This window comes from Caenorhabditis briggsae (assembly GCF_000004555.2).
Source record: "Caenorhabditis briggsae complete genome, chrV, whole genome shotgun sequence".
Classification (NCBI taxonomy): domain Eukaryota; kingdom Metazoa; phylum Nematoda; class Chromadorea; order Rhabditida; family Rhabditidae; genus Caenorhabditis; species Caenorhabditis briggsae.
In genome coordinates, this window is record NC_013488.2 from 10,268,466 (window position 1) to 10,294,756 (window position 26,291).

Below are 26,291 nucleotides of genomic sequence, written 5' to 3' on the forward strand. Positions count from 1 at the left end.
CCACCATTCTTCCTTCCTCTAATTTTTTGATATCAGCAACAGCTTCTCAATTGGTCACTAGTTCCGCTTTACGCTTTTTTGTTCGCCTTTTAATAGTAGTTGTAGTAGTATTTGACCAACATCTCACTCCTATCATTCACCCTGTTTTATTGTTTATCATGATTGAGTACGTCTTCAGAACAATGCTGAAATTTGTCAAGAAGAAGACAACATCGACGACGAGTCCATCACCAGCGCCGCCTATTGAGATTTCAAGACCCAGTAATTTAATTGTATCAAAACACAAATTGGTTCGGACAGAAGGAGATTTCATTCTAGTCGTGGAAGATGATAAGTGCGTTTTTTTACTGTAACTTATTTTAAACTTTTAGTTAAAGGAAAATTTACAACAAAAGATTTTCTTTCAGTTCAAGGAAACCCCTACTTTTTATTTTCAGAGTGGTCGGAATCTTGGATAAACGAGATTTGGAATTGGCTGTGGTCCCTACAGTCCAAGCTCCACCACGTCCTGTATCCAGCACGTTATCGTCCACATCCAGCACTTCTTCTCCTCAAAGTCCCCCATATCTAGTTCCCACAAGTTCAAATCGTTCCGCTTCAGGTTAGTCAGCATCCAGAGCCTCTTTATAAAAGGACTGCCTAGTTGTTCATTATGCACTAGGTTACGTTAGATGTCGTTATGGTACCTTCGGCCACGGCCACCGGCGTTTCTCTTTCACAACTCCAATTTTTGTACCAGAATAGTAATAAAATTTTATTTTCAGAAGTCGACTTTCCTACACTATCATCTCCAGTTGGCATTTCTCCAAGTAAATACAAAACTCTTCCAGCTGGTTTCTCAGCTAAACAGCAGTCTCCACTTTTCAATTGGCAGTTTAGTCAAGGATCTTTCGGTCTAGACTCATCAACTTCATCAAATTACAAGGTACCCAATTCTTTTTCATACCACGATTTTACATGAAATCCTTTTTTCAGTCTACAAGTGTTGAGCAACTATTTTCTCCGCCAATTCCAACTCGTAATCGATCAGAATCTACACTTCAACCTCAAGGAAGTCAGAAATACGATACGATTACATTTGCTCCAGCAGTACAGTTGCCTTCAAACTCTGCATCTGCTCAATGCAATGTTGAAATACATTTGGGAGATGATCGGTCTCTTCCACCACCTCCTAGCCGAGCTCCACCGGTCCCGTTGAGCTACTCTCCATGTCTTTCTGCAGTAGTTCATCCTGACGAACAACTAGATTTCACAGAAGTGCAATCAGTTTCCGTCGAAGATCGCGAATTAGCAGCGATGTCATATGAAGAGGTTAGAAAAACTGCTGAAGATATTGAGTCATATATACAAGTGAGCCTGATCTACAATCTTAGTGCATTAATTTGATATAAGTTGTTTCAGGGACAAATTCAAGAGAAGTGGTGTCATGACAGAGCACAAACTGAAAAATGGATTGAAAACATTGCCGGGAGAGTAGCCAAAACTGAAACGATCAACACGATAAAAATGGAAATGGGCAGTAGGAAACGTCCATCTCTTTCGCAAGTATTCGACCAAAGCAAATCGTCGTGTCCCTCTATTGCTCCGTCTGATCCGGAGCCTCACAATGATTACGAAAGATTGTACTTATCCAGGGAAAAGTTGCCCACTGAACGTCGAAATAGTACAGAGTCTGAAAGTGGAGATATCGAAGACATTCGTTTCTGAGTTACAAAAATTTCTTTAGATCACAATAAATCATTCATATATATTTTCATAATTCATGATGCTTATTTTTCGTATTTCTTGAATTCCATGCATGCCGGTGGTTGTGTCTCGGTTTTCTTCTTGCTGATTTCGTTCCAGTTGGTTGATAATACAGTTCCGTTCGATTCACTGAAAAATAATAAAGCCGTTCAAATCTCGACGCATTGCCTACTCACGAATAGCTTTTCATCATAGCCCGACGAACATCATCTGTTGCGTTTGCATAAATTTGTTGGAACATCTTGTTCACCGCAGCATCTCCTTCCAATTTCTCCTCTTCTTCATCCTTGACTGCTTGTTTCTCAATCGCGTCCCAGTTCTTTTTCACGTTGGAAATAGGAGTTGTACTCGGGATAAACTCCGTTGGCGAAGTGGTTGGTGCAGAGGCAGCGATACCTTGTCCATCGCTTAGAAGAGAATTCCAGCGGGAGAACCGGGCACTTTTCGGGAGGCGAATTTCAATCTGAAATGAACTTGGAAGTAGACAAAAAAAAGTGCTTAAAAGTAATTATTTTAGTTTTGTTGACAGTCAGACCACATGTATCGCTTTTGAGGGAATGATCATCACGGTTGTGAAAAACCGCTAACACTCGGCTTATTGTCACTCAGCGAGTGACTCATCATCCTGTCTTCTAAACGGGAAACGAACCAGTCTTGATTCCTTCACGTTCGTACCCGCTAACCATACGACTACGCACTCCCTGCACTTCACAATCAGTATGCATTCTTATATGGGTAGGCAGTAAAACATTATTGATTGCGTTTCAGTTGAAAACAAACCTTGGCAGGTGTGCACTTGACGGTGACATCTTCACTAGTGACTTGGCCGAACAGTTCTCCGTCGAAAAGAACGTCTTCTAACTGATTCACTGTCAGGTGGTTATCATCCGAGATAATAACTTTGCAATCCTCTAATGGCACACCACGTTTCAAAATTGTCAAGACCACATCTGTATCCGATTGAAACCAATCATGTCTGAAAAATGAAAACGATGAGCAATGGGTTCGATAGAATCAATCGAATCACGGCTTCATTTAGTGTTTTTCCAAATAAATTATTTCTCAACCATTCAAATGGCGATTGGAAAAACTTACCTCGGTTTTGTACTCATTTTGATGCAGCTCTGCAATTATTCCTTCGAATTCAGTTTGCACAAACATAGAGAAGTATTCAGAAGGCATCTAAACCTCTAAAACTGTTGCTCCAGAAGAAAACGCTTCAAAAGATTCAATAGGTTCATTTTATTTCAGTGAAACTCGGGTGTAAAGGAAACATTACCACCGGAAAGGGGGATAGGAGGGAGAATACATTGAATAAATTAAAGAGAAAATGAAAAGAAAATCAATCATGACCACTCCCGATTTAGAGGGTTCCAAGATGATCCTTGACCTGCTGCTTGGTGAGTCGGTGGAATCCAGTTGCATTGCAGATGGCCACCTCCACATTGCCCTCGTTCATTCCAACATCGAAAGATTCTCTGAGAGTTAAAAGAGCGGTGTGAATTCCATCATCAAGTTCAAGAGCCTCGGTGAACCGCTTCTCCAGGAATGTTTTGGCATTGACGTCGTTTTTGCCGAGAGCAGTTGCTTTCCAGGCGAAATAGGCTCCAGAAGGATCGCACTGGAAAAGAAGTGGGCGGCCTGGGTTCTTATCCCAACCGGCGATGAGGAGAGATGCTCCGAATGGACGAACTCCTCTGAAACATGTATATTTATTTGGGAAGTTCTTCCAAAGTTTTTTACCCAGATTGGGTGTACTCCTGCATGACTGCTGCAAGCTCGGTTACCAATTGAATAGTTGGCATCTCTTCTCCGTACATCATCTCATATTCCATGGCAATTTTACGAGCTTTCTTCACGAGGATACGAAAATCTGGTCCCATTCCACTGTACACGCATCCGATATGCTTGCTGATCTGTTCAACCTTCGGTTGATCGTCGGTGAGAACCGAACCGACATTCTCCGTGGCCAAGACGACTCCATCCTTGGCTAAAAGCAAATTGATAGTTAGGCGATATCAACTATTGCGGTTATACCTCTCAATCCGACGGATGGCTGTCCATTCTTGACTGCGTTCAGTGCATATTCGATCTGCATCAACTTTCCCGATGGGCTGAAATCAAATTTTTATTCGTTATTCGAAATAGGGGTTAGAATACCTGAAAGTGGTGAGGGAGAAGCCGTAGTGATCACCCATTTTGTAACTGGATTCTGTAAATTATATTTTTGAAAAACAATTGCTGAAAAAAAGAAGTAAACTGAAAAAAGAAGTATGGAAAAAAATCGAGAAAATATGAGAAGATCGCGGCAAAAATTGTCATCATACGAAAAGTCCAGTGGCGCGCACTTTCTGACCGGCGACATTTCGGCATTCATCAATTTTTCTGATGATTTTTTGGGCAAATGAAGGTTTCTTCTGTGTTTCTAGCTAGATTGAAAGACCTAAAAGGTGAGAAAAATAAAATTAAGCTCAGTCAGGCAAAATTTATTAATTCAGAAGCGGAGAAACTAGCATTGTCGTTTAGCGGATGTGGATTTCTTGGAGCGTATAATTTTGGTGCGGCAAATCGTCTTATAAAAGATAAAGTATGCACCTTTGAAGATTTTCCCAATCCTGCACAAAGTTTAAATGCGCATCCCTTTTTCCATTAAAAAAAATCCCGCCACGCGATGTATTTCAATGCATTTACAGTTATGTCGCGAAATGCTTTGAAATACATTTCGCGACGCTCATGCATTGAATTTCGAGGGCGCGGAAATGCATTTCAATACATATTTTCGCTACATGAATAACCCCATAAAGGTTTTCGGACATGTGAATTGACAGATTATTAGCAGTAAAGTCGATCGGGTTGCTGGGGCATCTGCTGGAAGCCTTGTTGCTGCAATACTCGTTTTGGAACCGGAAAAGTAAGCATTTATCCGCTCACACACTGCTTTATTAACCGAATCTGATAAAAATCGTTGATATTCATTAAGAATCAATGATGGAATCGAGACACTTTATACGATGGCAGACCATGTGCACTCTCAGCCTTTTGGTGCCATGACTCCCGGTTACTATCTGAATGATCAGCTTGTTAAAGTATACAACGAAGTTCTCATTCAGAAGAATTTGAATCAGAAGTTTCCAGATTATTGACGATTTTCTCCCAGCTGACATTGAAAAAGCTCAAGGAAAATTGCACATCTCGATCACTAACAGAAAAGTAGGATGAATAAAAAGTTCCATTGTCATCTTGGAAATTTCAGAGATGGGAGAACGTCATGATTAACAAGTTTGATTCTCGAGATCATTTGATATCTTGCCTGCTAGCCAGCTGTTACATTCCAATGTATTCTATGGGTTATCGAGGTGTTCCTCCAGTAATCAATGAAGAGGTATTGATTGATCTAAAAGAATGATAAACAAATAAGAGAAAATTTCAAGGAATACATCGATGGAGGAATGACCAACAATTTGCCAACTTTTAGTGATGTTCCGACTATCACATGCTCTCCATTTTCCAGTCAAGCCGACATTTGTCCAGAGGATCCTTCCACATGGAACGTTGTGTTTGGGAAGCAGACCTTCAAGGTTTCTTCATAAAACTTGATACATTTTCAACATCACCTGATTTCAGGCTAGCACACAAAACTTGTATCGTGGTGCCCGTGCTCTGTTTCCCCCAACTCGTCATATTTTGAAACAGTATTATGAAATGGGACAAGATGATGCGGAGACATTTATTCAGGGAAAAATATAATACGAGTGCCATTGTTATAAGCTCGAATAGTTTGAAAAATAAATGGTTTAACTAAATTAGAGTCGGGAGTTGGCGTCGACTGTCTGTTGACGAAGAACACGGCGCTTCTTGACTTCGGTTTTCAGCTTGGCGCTCATCAATGCCAATGCTTTTGCCTTAATTTCATGCTCCTGGAAAAGTTAAAATTGAAATTGATTTTTTGTTTTTAAAAAATAATTTGAACTCACTCGTTGCTTCTTCTTCAATAGTTGTTTCCTCTCTTCTCTTTTCTGTTCCTCTTTTGCTTCTCGGGCTGCCAGTTCCTCATTTTCAGTCTTTTCTCCATCTCCTCTAGAAACAACGACGTAGCTTCTGACTCGTTTGTTAATTCCAGTTGGTCTGGTGTATCGAAGCAAGTGCATCTTTCGGCTTTCCGGTGTCAGTCCCATCTCAAGCATTAGAATCACTTGAGCCCATTGTCTTTTCCATTCTTTCCTTGTTAGGAAAATAGTTTCATATGTTCTTGTCATCATGGCAATCAGCAAATTGAATTGGAGAATCGACACAAATGTTTCGAAAATCAGAAATATGATTTTGCCAATCCATTTCATCCAGAAATTATCACATGCAGCCATTTCACGATACAAAACCGAAAACTCTCCAATGGTCATAATAAAAGTTCGTAGAAGAGCATCAACTGGATTCTCCATGATGTTATTGAATTCTGATCCCAGTGGATCTGTCTTTTTGATAAGTGTGGAGTCTCGTTCACATGATGTGAAGATTAGGTAAAATGCTGAAGTTGAATGATGAACTTAGGAAGATGAAATGATAACTCACATTGCGAAAATCCAACCAGAAAGATAGAATAAATCATTGCAAATCGGACTAGATCAGTTGCGATAATAGTATACACCATCAAGACGAATGGTCCAACGAATGGGATAGCTCTAAAACGTTCATCTTAATGTAATAAGACTTTCCAGTCACACCTCATGTAATACAAAAAGTGTTGGGTGACAAGAAGAACACTAATAATAGCCATTGTGTTGTCAATAGTCAGGAAATCTCGTGGAAAGAACAGGCAAGGCGGCAAGGAATCGAAATTAGAATGAATAAGAATGCTCCTTTAAACATGAGTTTAGCAGGGAAGGCTTTCTAAAATTATAGGAATGATATATATTAGGTTGGCGGGAAAGTCTTTGTCACTCTGTTTGTTTAATCACTGTTCTCGTATATGGAGGCTGTGTATGATATCGACTCTAGTGAATAACAAGGTGATAAGAACCTTCCATATAAACAAGTCCCCATCTCCTTCCCTGCTCCTCATCTGTAATTGAAACGATATGTTTGTTCCCACTGCTATTCACATCAGACATGTTTTGATTTACCTCTTCCTATCTCACACCACGATGAAGGATTCGGAAACTTTCTTGAAGAATGTGTACAACACACATGCCCCTCACTACAATACTATTCGCAATTGGTTCCATCGTTTCGAAAAAGATGACTTCTCGCTCGATGAAAAGGGTCGCTCTGGGAGACCCCGTGAGTTGGATTTGGACAAGCTGAAGCACGCATTGCAATCGGATCCATTTCAATCTAGCCGTGAACTAGCTGTCACATTCGGAGTTCACCATAGCACAGTCCTTGAAGGTTTGAAGTCTCTTGGAATGAGAAAACTTTTTGGTCGATTCATACCTCATCACCTGACTCAAGCCAACCTTGACCGCCGAGTCGACGATTCGATTACTCTTCTCACTCTCCACGCGGGCGATCGATGGCTGGACCGGCTAATAACCGGAGATGAGAAGTGGGTCTTCTACGATAATCACCACAGGAAATCCCAGTGGGTTGGAGAAGGAGAGAGCCCACAGGATGTCCCAAAACCCGACCTTCATCCGAAAAAAGTTATGCTCTCTGTGTGGTGGGGAGTGGACGGCCCCATCTACTGGGAACTTCTGCCCGAGGGCAAAACAATAACTGGAGACCTCTACACTACTCAACTACGAAACCTCAAGAAAGCAGTCGACCGTTCGGCCCTGAAAGACAAGAAAGTGTACTATCAACATGATAACGCTCGCCCACATGTTTCGAAACAAGTGAAGCAGGAGCTGATGGGATATGGATGGAATGTTCTCCCTCACCCCCCGTATTCTCCTGATCTTGCTCCTTCCGACTATTGGTTATTTGGCGATATGACACGTGCCTTCGAAGGAAGAAGCTTCAATTCCCGTGGAGCGGTCGAAGCGGCACTCAAACAATACTTTGCCTCACGCCCGGCTGGATTCTACCGCAATGGAATCCATAAATTGAGGGAACGTTGGAGACATGTTGTTGATAATGATGGACAATATAATTAATTATTCGGTTATTTTTTCTTTGAGAAATAAACTATTGAAAAAGTGACAAAGACTTTCCCGCCAACCTAATACATGAAATTAAAGTTGAATTCTAACCAAGAAGTTGAACCATTTCTGGAATCCAATCCTTCGAATGTCACCCAAATCGAAAAGAATCTGAAACAACATGACAACGATGGTCATGACTTCACATCCAAGACGAAACCATCCATGATACCATGGCCACTCGGAATAGTACATCAGATGACATTGTGTATCAATTGAATGCCACTGCAAGTAGTTCGAAGAGTTTGTGGATTCCGTTTCACCGTCATCATTGATTCGACCGCGTGTTATGTGCTGAAATACTCCAACCTAAACAAAAATCAGTTGCTTGTGTATTACCTCGGTGGTGGCTGACGAAGGACGGAGCATGTAAGCTGATACGAAGCAGCAATAGAAGAAAATGAATCCAAGAAGTGATCTGAACCACAGAGCTCTTCCGTATGCCTTCCATTTCTCATCTAGAATCTGCTCAATCAGTCCGTCCATTAATTCCAAATGTTGGGTGGATTCCTAGATGTACGATTTGTTTTTTTTTTTAATTTTTTAAATTTATGTATCTCACCCCATAAACCACCAATGACAATGCACTGGTATCATTCATTTCTCCCGTCACTTCATCAATTGTATCAATTTTTGTAAGTGGAATAGCCACACACTGAGATACACCATAAGTCCAGACTTTCTCACATTCGAGTTGCAAGATTTTATTGAACATCTGAAAGTATTCTTTCATGTTCATACACATCCCTATCTATCAAATCAAACCGTTTTCTTTGCCAATCTTGCAGCAAGTGTTAATGCCGTCAAATTCTGTTTATTTGCAAGTCTTGGATTACCACCTGCATCCAAAACCGCATCTAACATATCCATTTTGTCGTGGATAACACACAAATGGAGTGCAGTATTTCCATTGGTATCCTGTGCGTTCAGATTTGCTTTCTTTGCTAGAAGCATTCGGAACAGATCATGATGTCCCGTACAAACAGCAAAAGAAAGTGGATACTCTCCAAAGTACATCGATCTGAATTTATTTCTTACTCGCTGCACTTTAAAATGTCTAACGTGCCAGGATCACATCCTGACATGCTTCATTTCACTAATCCATGTAATAGACATACCCTGTGTAGTTTGTATTCTTGGTGAGTTCTACGAATTCATGCTCCAAACTATCCGTACGACTGGTTTTTTGATCTTCTGCACAGAAGAAAGCTCCATAACACCTTTGATTTAAGTCAGCTCCAAGACGAAGAAGTATAGAAGTGAATTGAGCATCTTGGTTAACAATTGCCATGTGTAAGGGGGAGAGCCCTTTTTTTAAATTCGTATTTTCAATCTAGAAATTGGCGTACTTACCGTAATAGTCTTCAGAAGTACATATATCATTGATCAATTTCGGAAAGAAATGAATTAATCGTTTAGCGATAATATTGTGAAGAGCAGTTCCTTGAAGAAGACAGATGGCTAGAACATGCTCTCCCATCGAGCCTAACAAAAAAGTATTTCGTTTTTTGTCAATTAGTATCTAGTACCTCTGTCATCCAAATTCCAAACCATCTCTCTGTACTTTGATTCCGATTTTCCACCTTTTCCACCACCATCCAACAATTTTAGTGCTAAAAACTTTTCCCGTTGATTTGATTTTGGAGGATTAAAGGATCAGACCTATAGACTATGCTAAGTTCAAATTGCTCCAAAGAGCAGGAAGTTCCTGAATGAGTTCCCCAAAAATTGTTATGATGTGATACTTTATTGTCTAGCGTTTTTAATAAAAACCAATTTTTTGATCTATTCAAAGAAATTCTAGGATTAGCCAGCTGGTATATATATATATAACACATATTCATATCCCCAGAATATTTTCAATTTCATAAATTCTCAGACTGACCTTTCTTTAGATCTCCAGCCATCTCAGCCTGTCCTTGATCAAACTCATCCAGAATGTTTGGTCCACTTTTACCCTTTCCTTTCTTCCTTGAAAATGCGCCGAGTTTCGCATTTCTCTCCTGAAAATGTATTCATTTTTTCTGAAAAAACACCTTCTTACCTGATTCCTGGCCTTGACCAGTTCTGCAATTGGCATCAGTTTTCCTTTTCCTGCATTGTACATGAATTTCCTCACTTCCTGATCCAGGTAGGCATCAAGCATATCATAACATCCAAACTCTTTGCATTGTCTAAAAATTATAATTATTGAAAAAAAAAAACTCAAAAACTTTGGACCACCTTGCCAGCTTAATCAAAACGCCACCTCCGTGCATATCTAGCATTTTGTAAATGTTCCGATTCTCCGACAGAGTTCCGGCTAGTTTCTCGTCTGGGACCTCACCATCCGCCACTTTTGTCGGATTGCTACCCATACTGAACAAAGAAACTGATTGAAAATAAACGAAGAATGAGACCTTCTGACTGAGATAAGAGCAGTTTAAGGGCCGAGTGACTGGCTCGATTCGACACACGACACATTTTGTAGTTGTACACGACCAGATTCATGGAATGTCTTCGTTACTACAAAAGAGTGCAATAGGAAATACATTTTATTACAGATTGGATAGACGGCAGAACAAACGAGGTAAACACATTTCGACATTGAAATCGAAACACCAGGAAGAATAGGATGAAAGGGGAAGAATACATTGAGCATGGAGCTCTCATTGTCAGGACAAATAACGACAAGAGGGACTCTCAGTACATGGGAAGGAAGTAATTGGAATTAAAAAAAAACCCAGAAAGTGAAATCTTAAAGAATCAACGATACTGAAGGCTATTGAGATCCTTTAATGACGGATTCCCAAATGTTGGGTGATTCCTGTCAATTAGAAGTATCATTTGGATCTCTTCCGATTTTTAGACCTGAAAAGGTTAATGCTAAATATTCCAACATATTTTTTGAAAATAGTCAAACGACAAGGGCCGGATAACCTCTCCCAGACTAACTTATCTGACCGGTACTCGTATTATAGAATTCGAAAAATTTTGAGGCTTTGATTTTTTAGTGGTCTCCGATTTTTTTTTGGCCTCCGATTCCAGAACAATTCACTTTTATCACTTTTACAAACGCTTTGTCATTTAACTATTTCTGGTGTCCACATGAACCGAGATAATATGCCTCAAAGTTGACGGTTAGGGGGACACTCTATTTTGTTATACATCCGCTCTTCTTTTCACCTGTCATTTATGTCTCATTCTGTTTCTATCCCAACTCACAACTTCAGCCTCAACCTCTACTACTCCTCAGTGACCTCTGTACTCTACTTCCTGGTCTCTTAACCACCTCATTCATAACTTTCCTCTCCCATCGTATTTGACTTGTCCCTCTTTCAGCATGACGACATCAACACATTCTTTTTATGGGAGCAACAGCATCAGGCGCGCGGCGGTGCACATAAACATGCTCTGCTCTCCCGGAAAGTCGGCTCATCTCAATTTTCTGTTTCAAGAAAGACACGTTCTAAATGTTTCCTTCCTTTTATTCCTTTTTTAAAACCTTTTTTCTTCTTTTTTTTCTCTTCCTTTTTTCATCCTAACCTTTTCTTGTAAACTTTCCCATAGAAAGAAGAAGAGACATTTATCCATCAATCTGTGAGAGTTCTCTTCTTTTTTTTTTCATCGGACTCTTTGAACTTGTCCATGCATAATAATTCAAAAGAAGAAGGAGACAACTTGAGAAAAGGAAACTCAAAGTACGAGTAAGCGAAGGATGTATCTGGCTTCTGTTGCTTCCCTCAGATTCCTTTCAGCTCATTATTTTCGGCTGTCACCGCCTATATCCCTTTTTTGCGGGGGCTTCCCTTTTTGACTTCTTATCCCCCTGACGAGCCATTATTTGACAAAACGGAGAACATTTCTGGTTTCCGGTTATTTGTTACCCGCCTAGAAAAAGCGAATCTCAAGAAATGTGATTCACACTGTAATTAAAGCTGCCAGTTCTTCTCCTCCGTTCCTTTTGTTATTCCCTTTCCAAAGCTCTTCTTCACTAATTTGTCCCAGAAAATGGGTTATTTTTCTTTCAGAATGAATTCAACTTCACTTATAAATTATCGATTTTTAACATTTATAAATGGGTCAACAGTAGATTTCATCGGATGGAGATTACCACTACAATTTATCTACTCATTCGAAGTTTTTATGTTATTCACAAAGTAAGTCATAAAGTATAGTCAGTATAGAGTCAGTATAGAAGTATAGACAAAGTAAGTCATAAAGTATATTTTCAAATTCTTTCCAAACACAAAATTTCAGTTTTGTGGAATATATTTACACATTCTACCTTCTTCTCCGATTTCGTGCAATGCACAGTAATCTACATATTCTTCTTTTGTTATACGGTGGTCAATATTTTTTCTCGATGATTTCCCGGTTGTTTCAAGTGTATTTCCAATTCAATGGTTCTGAATCTTTAGATGGTGACGATAACTACACCATTCTGTTTTCCAATTTTTTGTTATTTCAGATGCTACTTTTGACAGCCTTCTGTATACTGTAAACTACACCAGAACCATTTGTCTATTCATTGCTTTCAACATGCTTCCGTTTTTAGTGTTCGAGAGGTTTTTAGTATTCAAGGATTTCCGGATAACTTCTAAAATTCAGATGTTTTGCAACTTGTTTCGCAGGCACATATGAAACCGATCGACACTTCTGGATACCACTGACCTTGATCTCTGTGATGATGCCGGTCTGTGTTCTTTCAGCAATTGCATATATCAATAGTGAGTTAGTTAAATAACTTTAAAACTTTATTTTCGTTCAAAAACTGTGGCTCTATTCACAATAAACTAACGGTCCATCGACGAGCAGTCAACGGCCCGTCTGCATCGCCAAGGCGCCAGCTCTGCTTTACCTCTAAAGGCGCTGACATTTGTTTCTATTTTTTTAGGTCACATTACAATTTTTGATACACAGTGTTTTTCAGACTGGTTTCCAATCTATGCTCATTGTATTCTTCTTATTGTTCTCAACATTGGAGGATCGCTTCTTCTGATTATAGTGACAAAATGTAACATCCGACTTCACAAGTTCGTTGTTGAAAACATCTAGAAAACTCAAAAAAAAAACCATTCGTTTTAAGTTCCTATTCAACATTGGAACATCATGGTCTCTACTCGTTGAGCGAGCGGTTTCAAGTGTCTGAAAACATCAAAACATGTCAATGGTTATCTCGTATCCAGGGATCCATCTTGTTTTTTAATGTCGCTTGTGTTTCTATTCTCATTCTCGAACACATTTCGACGAATGAAAAGCTAATTATAATGGCTAATGTGTCCTTCAATATTCTTTGCACCATGTAAGAATTGTCTTGTTTTTAAGTTTTTCAAAAAACAGGTGTTTTCAGATACGCTGCTGTGGCTCCAATTGTTGTGATAATTTATACACCCGAATGGACAAGAGAAACTATACGATTGGTAAGTTGCAAACTAAAGACGGAAGAGTTAAGGTCAGGTTAGATGCACTAAAATTGGCCTAGTTCAGAAGGTTATTGGCTCCCCCTCATGTCTCAAGTCGACTAGATTATTTTTTCATAGTTTCTAGAAACTGCGACATTCTAGGAATTTAAATAATGCTAGTTATGTATTTTTAGTGGCACCTGATATCTCCACAATCCAATTGTGATCATCTGGATCTTCGCACAACGTTTGGGGAAGAAATGAGTTATTCGGATAAGAATGTCGAGTCGAAAGTGTACTTTGATCAACTTCAGAAGAATTTGACGAAGCAGGCGATGGAAAAATCAAGGAAGAAGCAGCAGAGAAGTCCGTCTTGGAATAATGATGAACATGAAATTTTTCTGTGATATTTAACTGAACCGGCGATTCTATACCTTGTGATTGAATGCAATTTTTTATATCTTTTCCAATAATTGAATAATTAAAAACGATATAGTGAAACGGGCTTCACCGGCATTTCAACTTTCAGCTTCCTATCAAAATCTTGAACAAGTTCCGACCAGAACCTGGGCTATCCTTAACTTCTAACCAGTACTTGGAAGTCGATAACCGAAAATTCAAAAATCTATCTCAAACTTTATGTTTATTTTAAAATGTGACAAAATACACACAATTATTTACAGAGACATCAAAAAATGAATTGTTCACTTTTTCTTGGCTTTTTGTCCTTTTTTGATCCACTTCTCATTCAAATTGATTGGTTCCAACTCTTTTCCAGTCTCCTTCTCAATCACAATCATCCTGTAAGTAGATGGAAGAAGCCATGATGCTTCATTTGCCAGTTTCACATAGTAATATCCGGGGAATTCGCAATTGTAATCGAATAGATCCATTGCTGGAAGGCCACATTTAGGAATAGGAGCCACCGCCAATTCCAGATCATTTTCAGATGTTTCCTTTTCCTTCGAATAGTACAAGGTTATGGTGATGTCATTTTCATTGTGAGAGTACATCAAAAGTTCTATATCCGGTTTATCAACTTTGTAGACAAGCATTCGATGTTTCGCTGCAATGTATTCGCTGAAGACAAATTAATACAATCAATCGAGAAACTTACAAGCAGATACTGAAACCTTGTGTAGTTGTTCCATGGAAGGGTAGTGAACGGGAAGCTTCCAATACGTAGATTTTGGAATCGGTTCTACAATTTTCAGACAATCATTATCTGGAATGTTTCCTCCGTATCTCTCCGGCAGACAGTCTTGGTCAACAATCTCCAAAAGTTCTTCCTTCCAACTGGATCCAGCAAAAACGATTCTCTGTTTTGATTGTTCTGGAATGAATGAGGACAAAGCGGACCTGAAATTGAATCAATCAACGTAATCAACTAAATTGTCACTTACCACAAGACATTGATGTAACTGGGTGAATTGATCACAATGAATTTATCAATGAACTCTCGATAATGCTGTCCAACCAATTGCCATGAAACACGGAAGGGGCCTGAAACGAAAATTGACAAGTGACACTAATGGGATAATACGTCATCACCATTCACAACGCCCAGCAATGTAGGATCAAAGTGAAGACCTTCGAGATCAAAAATGTAGTGCATGAAGCATTGAACTCCAGTTTCAGCTTCCATCTAAATCCAAAACTGTACAACCTACGATCCTGCGTTTCATACCTTCATAAGTCTTCTTTGGATTTCTTCAAAAGTCCGGAACATCTCATGAAGGTATTCGGTTGGCTGCACAGCTTTCATCAATCCGGCTACATCAATTCTTCCTGCCCGATCCACAACCACCAGTCGATCACCTCCTTCTTTTCTTTGTGGGCCAATAATGTCAACCGGAGCGTGTTTTCTTCTGGCATCACTGAATTGGAGAAGAGATTGACTTTCAGGTTCATCGAGTTTCCGATCTTTACGCCATTTCAAATGTTTTTTCAGCAAATGGACAGTCTTTGGAATATTGAAATCGTTCGATTGAAGCCATCGAAGCATGTTCCATTTGGTATCATAACGTGGATCAATGATATCACTGACCTGTTGACGAACTTGTTCGATTGCAGCGTCGTTCATATTTTCAATGTCCATTGGACTGGGAGCGTTGGGTGCCATCTTGAAAAAATAACACTTGATACAGTGAATTGATACTCAAAAAAGTGGGTGGAGAAAAGGAAAAGGGAATGGCAAGCGATATTTCCAAAACAAAAATAACAAGATGGAAAATGAGAAGTGGGAAGATAAAAAAGGAAGAAGACTGGAAGAAGGAAAATTAAAAATTTCAAGAGTGAAAGTGGAAAGAAGTAAAGGAAGAGGAGGAAAAGTAGGGGAGGAGTGAGAAGGATTTAGTAAAAAACGACGATGAAGTAAACCGGTTAAGAGAGAAACACTTAACAGTTATTTTGAATTGAAAATTTGCTTGGGATTTCAATGGCAACTGTACTTTTGAGTTCCCGTTTTTTGATCATTTGACAGAAATTCGATAACAAAACTTATTGGAGCCTGGAGTTCAAACAAAACCGGAAATACCGTATTTCTTCTAATAGAAGTCCACTGAAACTGTAACCTTCAAGCCATTTTATATCGGTTACTATGAAAAATATCAAAATTTTTTCAACTGAGAAATTATTCATCATACTAACATTTTATCAGTTGAAACATTTTTGATATCTTTCCCAAGAATCGAGATAATTGAACTCAAAGTTGACGGTTTGGGTGGACCTATTAGAGGAAGCACGGTATATCGACCTGTAAATGGAAAATGGGACTTTTGTGTCTCAAAAAGGATTCATACATTTTTATGAAGAAGACGCTAGTTTTAAAAATATCCACTAGCAAAACGGAAAGGATTTAAAAGGGATAATCCAGGGATTGTAAAAGTTGAACGATGTATAAAATCCCACAGAGACGCTGTAAGCTTTGAGTTGAAAAAAATTATTTGTTGGGTAACAAACTAAATCCACACAAATAAATCCCCTAAAACCAGCCGAACAAAGTAAAACTAATTGCGGGTTTGGTCAGTAGAACAGCCGTGTTATGTGTCAAAAGTTATAAACCAAAAATGTACAACTTAAGAGTCAGAAGAACAACAACCTCCCTTATTAACCAGCTGTAAAACTTCAAAAACATTGCTGATTGTTTGCTTCCGATTTAACAAGACAGCAATGTATCGAACATCAATTACAGTTACACATTTTATAGAGACAAAGAGAGACAAAAAAGGAACATTTGTAGTCAAGTTTCAAGAAAAAAGCTTTCTAGACAAAGAAAGACGATTCGCTGTAACAAACCGCAATGAGTGTTGTTACTATAATAGACAGAGGAATATGAAAGAGAAATAGAGAAGGAAGTGGAAAAATAAGGTTGATTGGAATTGAGGCCAGTTTTCTCTTTTTTGTGTTCTAACTGTATTACTTTGTAGGAAAGGTATGACATCGGAATATTTGAATGATTCTCAAAACATCTGCTTTCTGAGAAGCTGAAAACACCAAAGAACCGACTGCGTAACAACAACCGCAGCGTGACATGAAATCACGCATAATCTAAAGCCAAGGTAAGAATCACCTAGATGATAGCGAGAAGAAGAAGAAAAAGAAGAAGAATAAAGGGGGTGGAAACGAGAAATGAATGAAGGTCGGTGGTGGTGCTTGTTTCGTGGGGCGACGACGACTGAATTCTGAATTGGTATGCCGTTTGGTTTCGTGATGGGGAAGAAGACGTTTTTTTTGTTGTTTGGTTGAATTTTGAAGGACACGGAAAATCTCTGTGGGATAAACAAATCAACGAAAGAGAAATGCCTTCTCGATTAGAGAATTTCGTAACAAGGGATCTTCTCATGGAGATCGAGAATGCTACATTTGCAAAAAATATCTACAGTAATCCTGATACTCTAATGACAGCAAAGGAAAATCGCGCGTGAAAAATCTCCACGTCTAGCATCCCTCTCCCCACGTAGCTGCCTGATATCTCATCAAAAATTGATCTAGTCACATAAGGACATCATGCTGAAAACCTTTATCATCCTTTTTATTTTATCTCAATTAGCATTTGGAGGTTATCAAGATAATACTGGTAATCTCCATGTTGAATGCTTGAATTCCCCCCCTCCCCATCCCATTCTTTCAGAATTCGATGAGAAAATTAAAGAAATAATCCGAACAAGAGCCAACGGAGATGTCTCGTTTCTTAGAAGATTTGTGAACGCTGATGGTATTCCACAAGGATTGGGGAATCGTGATGGATTCAATGATTCTTACTGTTACAATATAACTGAACGTCTTCTTGCTCATTCGAAATATGCCGACTGTACAAAGTTACAATCCTTGAATGGGTCTGTTTTCTTGTTACCTTCGGTTGAAAGGGGTTCAATATTTTCAGATCAGTAGTAGATCTCAACTTATGGACTGGTTTCGATATTTTCAAGTTTTCTGTGAACCTCTTGGAACTAAAAAATGTCGATGTGGAGATGACTTATCGAACGGAATTGACATATTTGTACTTCAGCGCTTTTCGTAAATGTGATAGTAGGCAACTTTTTTTTGAGATTCGATTAACAGAAAACAATTTTAGACTGTCTATTCAATTTTACGAGAAATCCCGCTCTGGTTGGTCTCCGTTTTTGGAATTTATCTCATGGAAATTATTTGGATACACTTAGTAACGAGTGTCAGTTTCTTCAAAAAAAGAAACATTAAATAATTTTTTTTCAGATCGTCCCAAACTATTGGTTCGCGGAAATTTAAGACTGAAACTTTCTCAAGGAGCGGATAGACGAAAAATCGAAGATCTGAAGAAGGTATGCAACAAGGAGATGTGCGAGATTCAAAAAAATGAAGGTGGTTTCATAGTCTCTGGAAATTCTAGACTTTCCCATATTTCAGAATGCCACTTCCGTCATTCGATCAAAAATTCAGATGAATACAGTAACTGTCGTCATGTCTACGGAGATATGTATTTCAATTCTCGTTTCCAAGAAAGTCAACCTGGAACTATGGATTTCAGAATTGATGGCTGTTTTGTATTCAATAGAACTGGCATTCAGTTTTTACGACCAATAATGCGAGCATTTTCAAATTGCTCCCGATCCCATTTGTTCTTCAAAAACAAGTACATGTGCACTGATCAACTACTAGAATTGAAAGATCGTTGGAAATCGAATAACGTAAATGTAACGCCAGCAGATGGCATGGATGTCAAATGCTATCGTAGGTTTTCAGTTTAGATTATTTAGATTCTTTATTTGATTTCAGAAGGCGAATGTCGAGGAGGTTTCGTCTCTGAAAATGTCAAGGATCGTTATTCTGGATGTGAAGTGATTCGTGGCAATGTTCTAGTTACAGAGCAGAGCGGTAACCTATATCCTAATTGTAAGCCTAAAGAAAACAACTTCAGGGAACGTCTCCGAACGTGTTCGTGATTTGTCGTATGCCCACGTAATCAACGGATCACTTCATCTTATCAACAACACTTCACTTAAAAAATTGACCCTTCCATTTCTTAAAGAAATTTATTCAACACAATGTAGGACTATAACATGTACATATAACTGACAAATGTATAAATTCAGGTCCAGCTCTGGTAATTCAGAACATGTCAAACTTGACTGACATCATTTTCCATTCTCATATCGAATTTAATTGTAATTCAACTGGGCCCAAAGTTTTGATTAGAAATAGCCCAAAGCTCTACTTATATCATCAAACTCTGGAACAAATGAGAAAAGCTGGAGCAATATTGGATGACTTCAATTCTGAAACGGATACATATTCGGAAAATTGTGAGATTTTTTAAAAAATCGGAAATTTTCGGTATTTTGTTCATTTTCAGCAACTTTCTACCTGGTTGGCTTATGCGTTCTTATTGTGATTTTTGTGGAAATAGCATGGGCACTTCGAAAAAATCTTCTGTTTCCAAATTGGATTTATCGGATTTTCCCAATGAGTATCAAGAGGAAATTGAAACAAAAGCAGCCGAGAAAAAAGAAAGAAGAATAAGATTACTGTTTTTTTTTGAATTCTGTTGATTCACGAATAAATTCAAGAAGCACCTGATTCACACTATAAACTTTATTTCAAGAATCAGAAAAAGAAGATTGAAGCATGAATGACGATCACACTTCGTTTGATAACTTTTTGAGTGTGACCACATGTGAGAAACGAAAAAAGTACCTTTCGATATGGTTGATATGTCAAAATAGTGCACAAAGATGTCAGAGTTCCATGAGAGCTGAAGACTAGAACCAATATGTTATTGGTGGTCTGATCATAATATGAAAAGGGGATTGAGAAACATATATAAATGGCAGGAATAAAAAGGGAAACAGTTGGAATCACAACTTGAACACATAAAGAACGAAATAGTCGTTTCTGTAGTTTCAGGGTCCTTATTGATAGCTTGAGGTTGATTTTGAAATGATTCCGATGAATGGTGTTGCAAACAAAAAACAAAATTTGAGTGATTATAATGAAAGAGAACGCAGAACAACAATAAAAAGCTATCCATGTGTGATCTGGCGGAAATCCAACGACCACTTGATCTTCGAAAAACACCGGAGAAGGACAAGGAATTACTTTCAGCACATTTAATTTCTCCTCTATCTGCCTGTCATCTGGAGTCCAATAGTAAAATGCTGGGATGAGAAATGTAGCTGTATAAATGTAGTTTGTAGCCAAAAACAGTTTCTTCGAAATGGGAAATCTATTAAAAATGTTGTTTGGAGATACTGCTGTGTAGCGAGTTTCAAAAAGTATAACGAGAGATGTCCCCACTCCGGAAACCCCAATTTGTCCTAAATATCCGATTATCACTACAGGAACACCGTAATGTGTCAGGGCGCCGAGTGGAACTCCACAAAACACTGGAGCAAAAATGTATCCAATTAGTAGAACATTTAGAGCATTGTCACAGTAAAACGTCCTGAAATAAATATTTTTCTAACAACGGATCAAATATAATTACCAGCAATGCAAAACGATTAGGTCTTTCTTGATACCGTCCATTGTTTTAGGTGTTTTGAATAAAATACAATAAAACGCAAGGATATGTATTGGAAATACTGCAGTGGCAATAGCTGATGTGATAGCTGCATAATTATATGGATCCTCAAAGAAAGAAGTTTCATTTCTACAGTTTTTCAAGTAGAAATTTTGGTAATAGTCTTCGAATGTGGGGTTTCGTCCTTTCCAAACAATGGGATCAAGAAAAAGCATTCACAGAAATATAAATGTTTTATAAAGGAGTCCTACAAACCGTTGTTTTTCACCTGATATTGTAGAACACCTGTCTCTAAACTCATAAATTTTCGAAGGCTCAAAAAGCAAGTAAATGTGATTTGTCTACCTGGAATTATATATTTAATTAGGTTCAGTGGTATCAACTTTCTTGTGGACTTGTCATCACAATGATCGACACAGCTATGAACCAGACAATGATTCAATTTCGATTTTCACCTATTATTTTTTTAAAGAGGGGCCTCTATTTCAACATTTAATGAGAGAATGGTTTCTTTTTTAGAAGTAACAAAACTTCTGAATCTCTGTAGAATTGAGCTTTCCGATATCTTTACTATTACCATGAAACCTGTAGAAAATTTCTATTCTTCGATGATTCTCTAGCGGGGAGGGGCACTTCAATTAGAGGTTCCCTTCTAATACAGGTTTTACGGTAGTTTAAATTTTAAACCGTTTTCAACGCAAACATTTTCATAAAGTTGCAAAAATCAAAAGTTCCTGAATGATCGTTCTCGATCACTGTAGCAGATGGCTTTTAGGCGCAATAGACGGTGCACATTGAATCAATAAAGCAACAAAGCATTTGCTTTTTGCATGCTGTTCTAATAAAAATGTGACCAATAGGGATTTTCGTGCTCAAGCAAATATCCTCTGTGTCAAGCCATCATCGCTATTTTTCAATAAGTACTAACAATAATGAATTCTAATAATGAACCCAATTCAAACCACACATTCTTCTCCTTTCAATTGTTGTCATTTTGTCGATTCTTTATTCCACCCAATTTTTCAAATATGATTTCGATTCCACTATATCGGGTATTTCTTCGATATACCTAGAGAATGTCAGGAAGTACAAAGAATCGTACCCGCCAATGCTCATTGGGACCTATAAATTTGACAACCGGATTCCAGTTTCAGTCGCTGCTCTCAAACCAATTGGGTATTTTATAAATCAATTTTCAAAATCGTCAAGATTTCTCAGGTACACTGTATATTGCCGGTATTTCAATCGGAATGGGACAGAACACGAGAAGCCAATGAAAAGTTTCATTTATCCACTTTTCGTCGTCATGTGTGATCAGAAGTCTTCAGAAACAGCGTATTGAAATCACAGATTCTCCAAGTGGAAATGTTTTGGAGCAATTTCAAATTAATATCACTCGATGGAATGGTTTGGTTTCATTCTGAAATTGAAGAAAAATTTTGGATGAATATTTAGAGAACTACAAAAGATTTCTGACTCATTGCTCGGCTCCAATGTTTGGAAAAGAGCCAAAATGGTTACACCTCGTTGAAATGATCGAACACTATAAGCTACAGGTTGGCTAGCAATGTCTTTCAGGAATTTCTTTGTTTTCAAAAGATCTATTCAGGGCGTCTCGAAATTCTATTTCTATGATCGAGAAATTGGTTTGTATGATACATTCCTGTTGAAATATTATGCTGACAAAAAAGAAGAAGTTGAACTTATCGAAATTCCTCCCATATACTTTGATGCTGTATCACAACAATTATTAGCAATAGCTGTGAGTTAGTTTAAAAGTATTATGGTGTAAATTTAATTTTTATTTACAGGATTGTCATCTCAGAAACCGGCTATTCTCCAACTGGACAAATTTTTCGGATATCGATGAAAGAATGATGATGACGGAAGAGAAGGAAACTCTCCGAGAATTTCTTCAAGATTCTATAAGCGATAAAAATGGAGCAGTCATGTTTGCTCAGCGATGGATTTTCAAATATGAAAAGTTGCCCCAGAAATTTGAAAATTACCAACAGGTAAGGCTCATTTAAAAAAAATCTCTGAAATGTCAAAGTAAGATAATGGAGCAACTCCCGACCAGAAGATGGCAACTGACAACTCAACCAGGGATAAACTGCACCGATGGAAAACATTGCTGGGGGAAACTGATTAAAAATAATCAGAAAGTTTTGCAAATGTTAGTACATGATGTTGGAGAGTATGAGGACGGATATATATTCCGTTGATTCTCCCACCAGATGTTGGATACATAAGGTAAATTTTCTAGAGTCTGGTAGCAGACTGATATTTTTGATTCCAGGCACTACCGTGATGTAAATATGGACAATTGGTGGGATAGGAATAAAGGAGCACTTTTGAAGTTCCAGCCATTCACAAACACAACTTAGAGTCCACATTTGAGTTCTCAGCTGCTCTGAAATGTTCTGCAAGTTCTTCATGAAGTCTATAAAAGCCAGTCAATTCTTTGATCTTGATCTCATAGTTTTTTAATTTTAAGTTCCTGAAAATGTGTCATTATCATAAAATTTTACCAGACCCATATTTGGTTACGGAACTTACGACTGCTTCAGAATCACATCACATGTTCGTGATGTCTCCATCAAAAATGTGTGCAACATGCTTATTCTCCGTAAATTCCGGGAGATAAGAAAAAGGAAATTCGATATGTGATTCTCGTCTCTTCACATAGAATTTTCTTATCAGCATAAGTACAAAAGCTCTTCCGATTCCTTTGACATTGTCAGTTTGTCCTCGTCATTCTCTCCAAAAAATGCTGAAACTCTTAACGCTCTTCTGCGTGATCTATGCAGCTCATGGGCTCGTTCTTCCTGCTTCCAGTAAGTTGTGAGACCCCATCCCTTTCGAAACAATAACATTTTAGTTCTTGCCACCTACTCTGATGCCTTCGCCAGAACTCAGATGCTCGCTCTCGCTTCAGCAGCCTACTCCTCTAATCCACAACACTGTCTTGATTCCAAATTCACAAATGCCCAACTCAAACGACAAATCTATGTAAAAAATTGTGCACTTGTGAACAACGATGTTTGCTCTGGATATACAGCTGTACTCCATAATGATAAAGCTATCGTTATCAGTTTCCGTGGAACTCAAGGATTCTTCCAATTGATTTCTGAAGCTAACAAGAGTATTTTCGAGTCACAAATGTCTTGGATCGCAGGAGGAAAAGTTTCGAAATACTTTGGAGATGCATTCTCCAAGGTTTGGGCAGCTGGCATGAAGGATGACTTCGCTGCTCTTCTCACTCAAAATCCAGGATACGAAGTTTGGGTTAGTATATTTTTAGTATATTTTTATACAATTTTTTTGATAAGTCTGTTTGCTCTTTTCTATTGCGTCAGAAATCATGACTTTTGAACTTTTAAACTGCAATCAAAAAGTTTTAGATATTAACTCCATTTTATAGGTTTCTGGACACTCCCTCGGAGGATCTCTTGCCTCTCTTGCCGCCTCTTACGTCATCGGAACAAAATTGGTCGATGGGTCTCGTGTGAAACTTGTCACCTACGGAGAGCCACGTACCGGAAACAAGGATTACGCCCATGCTCATGATGCTCAACTCGCTTATTCTTACCGTGTCACTCATAACCGTGATGTCGTTCCACATGTACCAAATGAGGACTTCGAGGGATATTATCACAACAAATTCGAGGTTTACTACCGTGAGAACATGAAGAGTGGAGCCAAATACACAATTTGCAATGGAGACGAGGACAACGGATGCTCGGATGGTCTCTGGATTACCACTTCAATTGATGATCATCTTCATTACTTTGAGAAAGATATCAGTGCTTGGGGAGATAAGGGATGCAACTAGATTCCTTTGTTTAATAATTAACTATGCCATAATGAATATGAAATGATGCTAGTTTATTTTCAATGGGAGTGTAAATCAAACCGGTTAAATTATGGCAAACATTTTAAAAAATAGATCCTGGGTTCACCAAAAGTTCCTTTTTTGAAGTCTTGGTTCTGCTTCGTGAAATCAAAGCTACAAGCCTTATGTACTTTAAGTAGTTTTGATATACACCCTGTAATAGAAGACAACTAATGTAAAACTTTGATCCAATTTATCGTGGCTCCTGACAAAGGTATAGGAAAGTTGTCAACTGACAAATTGTTTATCATAATATCGCAAACATTTTATTGTTTTACACATTTTTGATATCTTTCATAAGAGAAAAATATGCTCAAACTTTGAAACTTGATAGTGCGGTGACCATTCTATTACAGGTTCTAAGGTACGCTTGCCGTTGTTTTCTAAATTAGCAAGGAAAAACGTTTTATTCAATTATCGAGTAAAATCATGAAAATACAATAAATCATTTGAAAATAGCTTCAACCATTCTGGCTCCATGGGCATGAGCTCCAAGGATCAGTGAAGTTCCTCCATCGGCAACAATAGTTTGTCCGATAATGTAGTTCGATGCGTTACGATCAGCGAGGAATGCAATCACCTTAGCAATATCCTCTGGTCCAGCACAGAATCCACGTGGAATGCATTCTTTTTGAGATCCCAAATATTCATACATCTGAAATAAACCTATGAACAGCTTGAAGGTTCGGCTACAATTTTTTACCGCTTTTGATTTTTGTTCATTAAGTCCTCTAGAAACAGTTGAGAACCCAGTGGCAACTGCTCCAGGGCTCACAGAATTTACTCGAATATTTTCAGGAGCAAGATCAATGGCAGCAGTTCTGGTGTATTGATCCAAAGCAGCCTTCGCTATCGAATAATATGGATTGGCAACTTGCTAAAAACAATGATAAAATAAGAATTTTGAGAAAGAGTAAACTTACAGCAGCTGGACCAGCTCCAATGCTTGAGATGTTTACAATCTCTCCTTGTGACTTTGCCAAATGTGGTCTAGCTTTTTGAGTCATCTCAAGAACACTTTGAACATTCAACTCAAAAGTTTTGTGATAGGTGGACATCGACTGATTGACACCAGTCTTTCCTTGAGGATCTGGAATTCCAGCTCCAGCATTGTTCACGAGGATGTCGATTTTTCCAAACTTCTCGAGAGTGGTCTTGATAAGAGCTTCTTGGACACTTTCTTGAGTGATATCTCCAACAACGACATTGATATGATTATCTGGAATGTGAGCATCCAGAAGAAGTTTCTTCGTCACCTCGAGTCTTTCAGCATTTCTTCCGGTTATGGTAACCTTAGCTCCTTCAGAAGCGAAGAGAACAGCAGTTGCTTGACCGATTCCGTTGGAAGAGCCTAAAAAAAAATAATTACATTGTCTCAAAACTCTTTAAAACTAACCAGTAATAATAGCAACTTTATCGGTGAACCGAGCCATCTCAATGGGTGCAAATAGTTGATGAGTGAAGGTTTTCGGTTCTTCTCACAACTTTATATTTATATGGTTTTCTATAGACGCAGGCAAGGATCAAAAAGTATTATAAACAAAGGTAAACATTGCGAGACGTTGTGTCAGTTCTACGTTTTGTGACTATGTGTCCTCAAGGAGTTTTTTAAGGCGGGAGACCACAACATTTTGGCTCCCTTAAACTAGAGAATAGGATGATTCAAGGATCTTTGAGATGTAGCAGAAGGTCAAACGTGTTTTGTGCCGGTATTAAAAAATCAGAGATGTGGCAAAGAAAGCGTGCTGACATGTTGTTGTTTCCACAGGTGATTCGCCAACAATCCGTTACGCGCAGAAAAAAGGAAAAGAACGAATGAAGATGGTTGGAAATATTCAGATTCCGAAAGAGGCATTCCTAAATGTTTTGAAAAACTAGCATATTTCTGGCAGTTTTAGATTAGTTCAATTGTTTTTGTTTTTTGTTTTAATAAATTGTTTAATTTTTACTATAACGAACTAAATAAAGGTATAACAAAGAGAACAAAACGCATCAAACAATGAAGTTCTAGTCCCATCTTTTTCTCTCTGCCAATGCTGCTAGTGAGTCTTCAACTGTCGTGTGTCTATGTAGAAGATTTCCAACGTTAGCTCTCTTTCTAATTGTTGCTTTTGATCCTTCCGTATTCTTTG

At 38.3% G+C, this 26,291-nt stretch overlaps 12 protein-coding genes across 12 annotated transcripts; 6 read left to right on the plus strand and 6 right to left on the minus strand.

The window, feature by feature from the left end:
* Window positions 1–158: 158 nt before the first annotated feature.
* CBG09702 lies at window positions 159–1,707 on the plus strand (the record flags this gene model as incomplete). The annotated part of the gene is made up of 5 exons (XM_045237590.1): window positions 159–334; window positions 438–601; window positions 765–925; window positions 976–1,350; window positions 1,402–1,707. The coding sequence occupies 5 exons, from the start codon at window positions 159–161 to the stop codon at window positions 1,705–1,707; spliced, it is 1,182 nt and encodes a 393-aa protein (XP_045093975.1).
* A 62-nt stretch (window positions 1,708–1,769) lies between these two features.
* CBG09701 lies at window positions 1,770–2,858 on the minus strand (the record flags this gene model as incomplete). The annotated part of the gene is made up of 4 exons (XM_002637136.1): window positions 1,770–1,875; window positions 1,923–2,209; window positions 2,527–2,722; window positions 2,842–2,858. The coding sequence occupies 4 exons, from the start codon at window positions 2,856–2,858 to the stop codon at window positions 1,770–1,772; spliced, it is 606 nt and encodes a 201-aa protein (XP_002637182.1).
* A 251-nt stretch (window positions 2,859–3,109) lies between these two features.
* Cbr-pas-2 lies at window positions 3,110–3,944 on the minus strand (the record flags this gene model as incomplete). Its single annotated transcript, XM_002637135.1, has 4 exons — window positions 3,110–3,443; window positions 3,490–3,736; window positions 3,784–3,860; window positions 3,907–3,944. 4 exons carry the CDS (start codon window positions 3,942–3,944, stop codon window positions 3,110–3,112), a joined length of 696 nt encoding a protein of 231 aa, XP_002637181.1.
* Window positions 3,945–4,150: 206 nt separating this feature from the next.
* Window positions 4,151–5,493, plus strand: CBG09699 (the record flags this gene model as incomplete). Its single annotated transcript, XM_045237591.1, has 6 exons — window positions 4,151–4,196; window positions 4,245–4,333; window positions 4,882–4,956; window positions 5,000–5,128; window positions 5,178–5,324; window positions 5,371–5,493. The coding sequence occupies 6 exons, from the start codon at window positions 4,151–4,153 to the stop codon at window positions 5,491–5,493; spliced, it is 609 nt and encodes a 202-aa protein (XP_045093976.1).
* Window positions 5,494–5,549: 56 nt separating this feature from the next.
* Cbr-ocr-1 lies at window positions 5,550–10,237 on the minus strand (the record flags this gene model as incomplete). Its single annotated transcript, XM_002637133.1, is given in 14 exon segments — window positions 5,550–5,663; window positions 5,748–6,268; window positions 6,313–6,422; window positions 6,465–6,538; window positions 6,541–6,630; window positions 7,932–8,174; window positions 8,220–8,390; window positions 8,646–8,901; window positions 8,999–9,188; window positions 9,234–9,365; window positions 9,410–9,493; window positions 9,766–9,883; window positions 9,925–10,054; window positions 10,104–10,237. Coding segments are annotated over 14 exon segments (2,367 nt in total).
* Window positions 10,238–11,891: 1,654 nt separating this feature from the next.
* On the plus strand, window positions 11,892–13,671 carry Cbr-sre-6 (the record flags this gene model as incomplete). Its single annotated transcript, XM_002637132.1, has 8 exons — window positions 11,892–12,019; window positions 12,120–12,283; window positions 12,331–12,427; window positions 12,471–12,589; window positions 12,793–12,895; window positions 12,949–13,164; window positions 13,213–13,282; window positions 13,459–13,671. 8 exons carry the CDS (start codon window positions 11,892–11,894, stop codon window positions 13,669–13,671), a joined length of 1,110 nt encoding a protein of 369 aa, XP_002637178.1.
* Window positions 13,672–13,968: 297 nt separating this feature from the next.
* On the minus strand, window positions 13,969–15,386 carry CBG09695 (the record flags this gene model as incomplete). Its single annotated transcript, XM_002637131.1, has 5 exons — window positions 13,969–14,330; window positions 14,382–14,623; window positions 14,668–14,767; window positions 14,816–14,909; window positions 14,952–15,386. 5 exons carry the CDS (start codon window positions 15,384–15,386, stop codon window positions 13,969–13,971), a joined length of 1,233 nt encoding a protein of 410 aa, XP_002637177.1.
* A 1,886-nt stretch (window positions 15,387–17,272) lies between these two features.
* On the plus strand, window positions 17,273–19,264 carry CBG09694 (the record flags this gene model as incomplete). The annotated part of the gene is made up of 8 exons (XM_045237592.1): window positions 17,273–17,601; window positions 17,649–17,875; window positions 17,981–18,106; window positions 18,152–18,475; window positions 18,521–18,619; window positions 18,663–18,791; window positions 18,838–19,047; window positions 19,098–19,264. 8 exons carry the CDS (start codon window positions 17,273–17,275, stop codon window positions 19,262–19,264), a joined length of 1,611 nt encoding a protein of 536 aa, XP_045093977.1.
* Window positions 19,265–19,348: 84 nt separating this feature from the next.
* On the minus strand, window positions 19,349–20,479 carry CBG09693 (the record flags this gene model as incomplete). Its single annotated transcript, XM_045237593.1, has 2 exons — window positions 19,349–20,186; window positions 20,229–20,479. The coding sequence occupies 2 exons, from the start codon at window positions 20,477–20,479 to the stop codon at window positions 19,349–19,351; spliced, it is 1,089 nt and encodes a 362-aa protein (XP_045093978.1).
* Window positions 20,480–21,757: 1,278 nt separating this feature from the next.
* On the plus strand, window positions 21,758–22,575 carry CBG09692 (the record flags this gene model as incomplete). Its single annotated transcript, XM_045237594.1, has 4 exons — window positions 21,758–21,820; window positions 21,874–22,026; window positions 22,076–22,279; window positions 22,564–22,575. 4 exons carry the CDS (start codon window positions 21,758–21,760, stop codon window positions 22,573–22,575), a joined length of 432 nt encoding a protein of 143 aa, XP_045093979.1.
* A 459-nt stretch (window positions 22,576–23,034) lies between these two features.
* CBG09691 lies at window positions 23,035–24,099 on the plus strand (the record flags this gene model as incomplete). Its single annotated transcript, XM_002637127.1, has 3 exons — window positions 23,035–23,101; window positions 23,146–23,552; window positions 23,689–24,099. 3 exons carry the CDS (start codon window positions 23,035–23,037, stop codon window positions 24,097–24,099), a joined length of 885 nt encoding a protein of 294 aa, XP_002637173.1.
* Window positions 24,100–24,604: 505 nt separating this feature from the next.
* Window positions 24,605–25,592, minus strand: CBG09690 (the record flags this gene model as incomplete). Its single annotated transcript, XM_002637126.1, has 4 exons — window positions 24,605–24,814; window positions 24,863–25,036; window positions 25,083–25,510; window positions 25,556–25,592. 4 exons carry the CDS (start codon window positions 25,590–25,592, stop codon window positions 24,605–24,607), a joined length of 849 nt encoding a protein of 282 aa, XP_002637172.1.
* Between the last annotated feature and the right edge of the window lie 699 nt (window positions 25,593–26,291).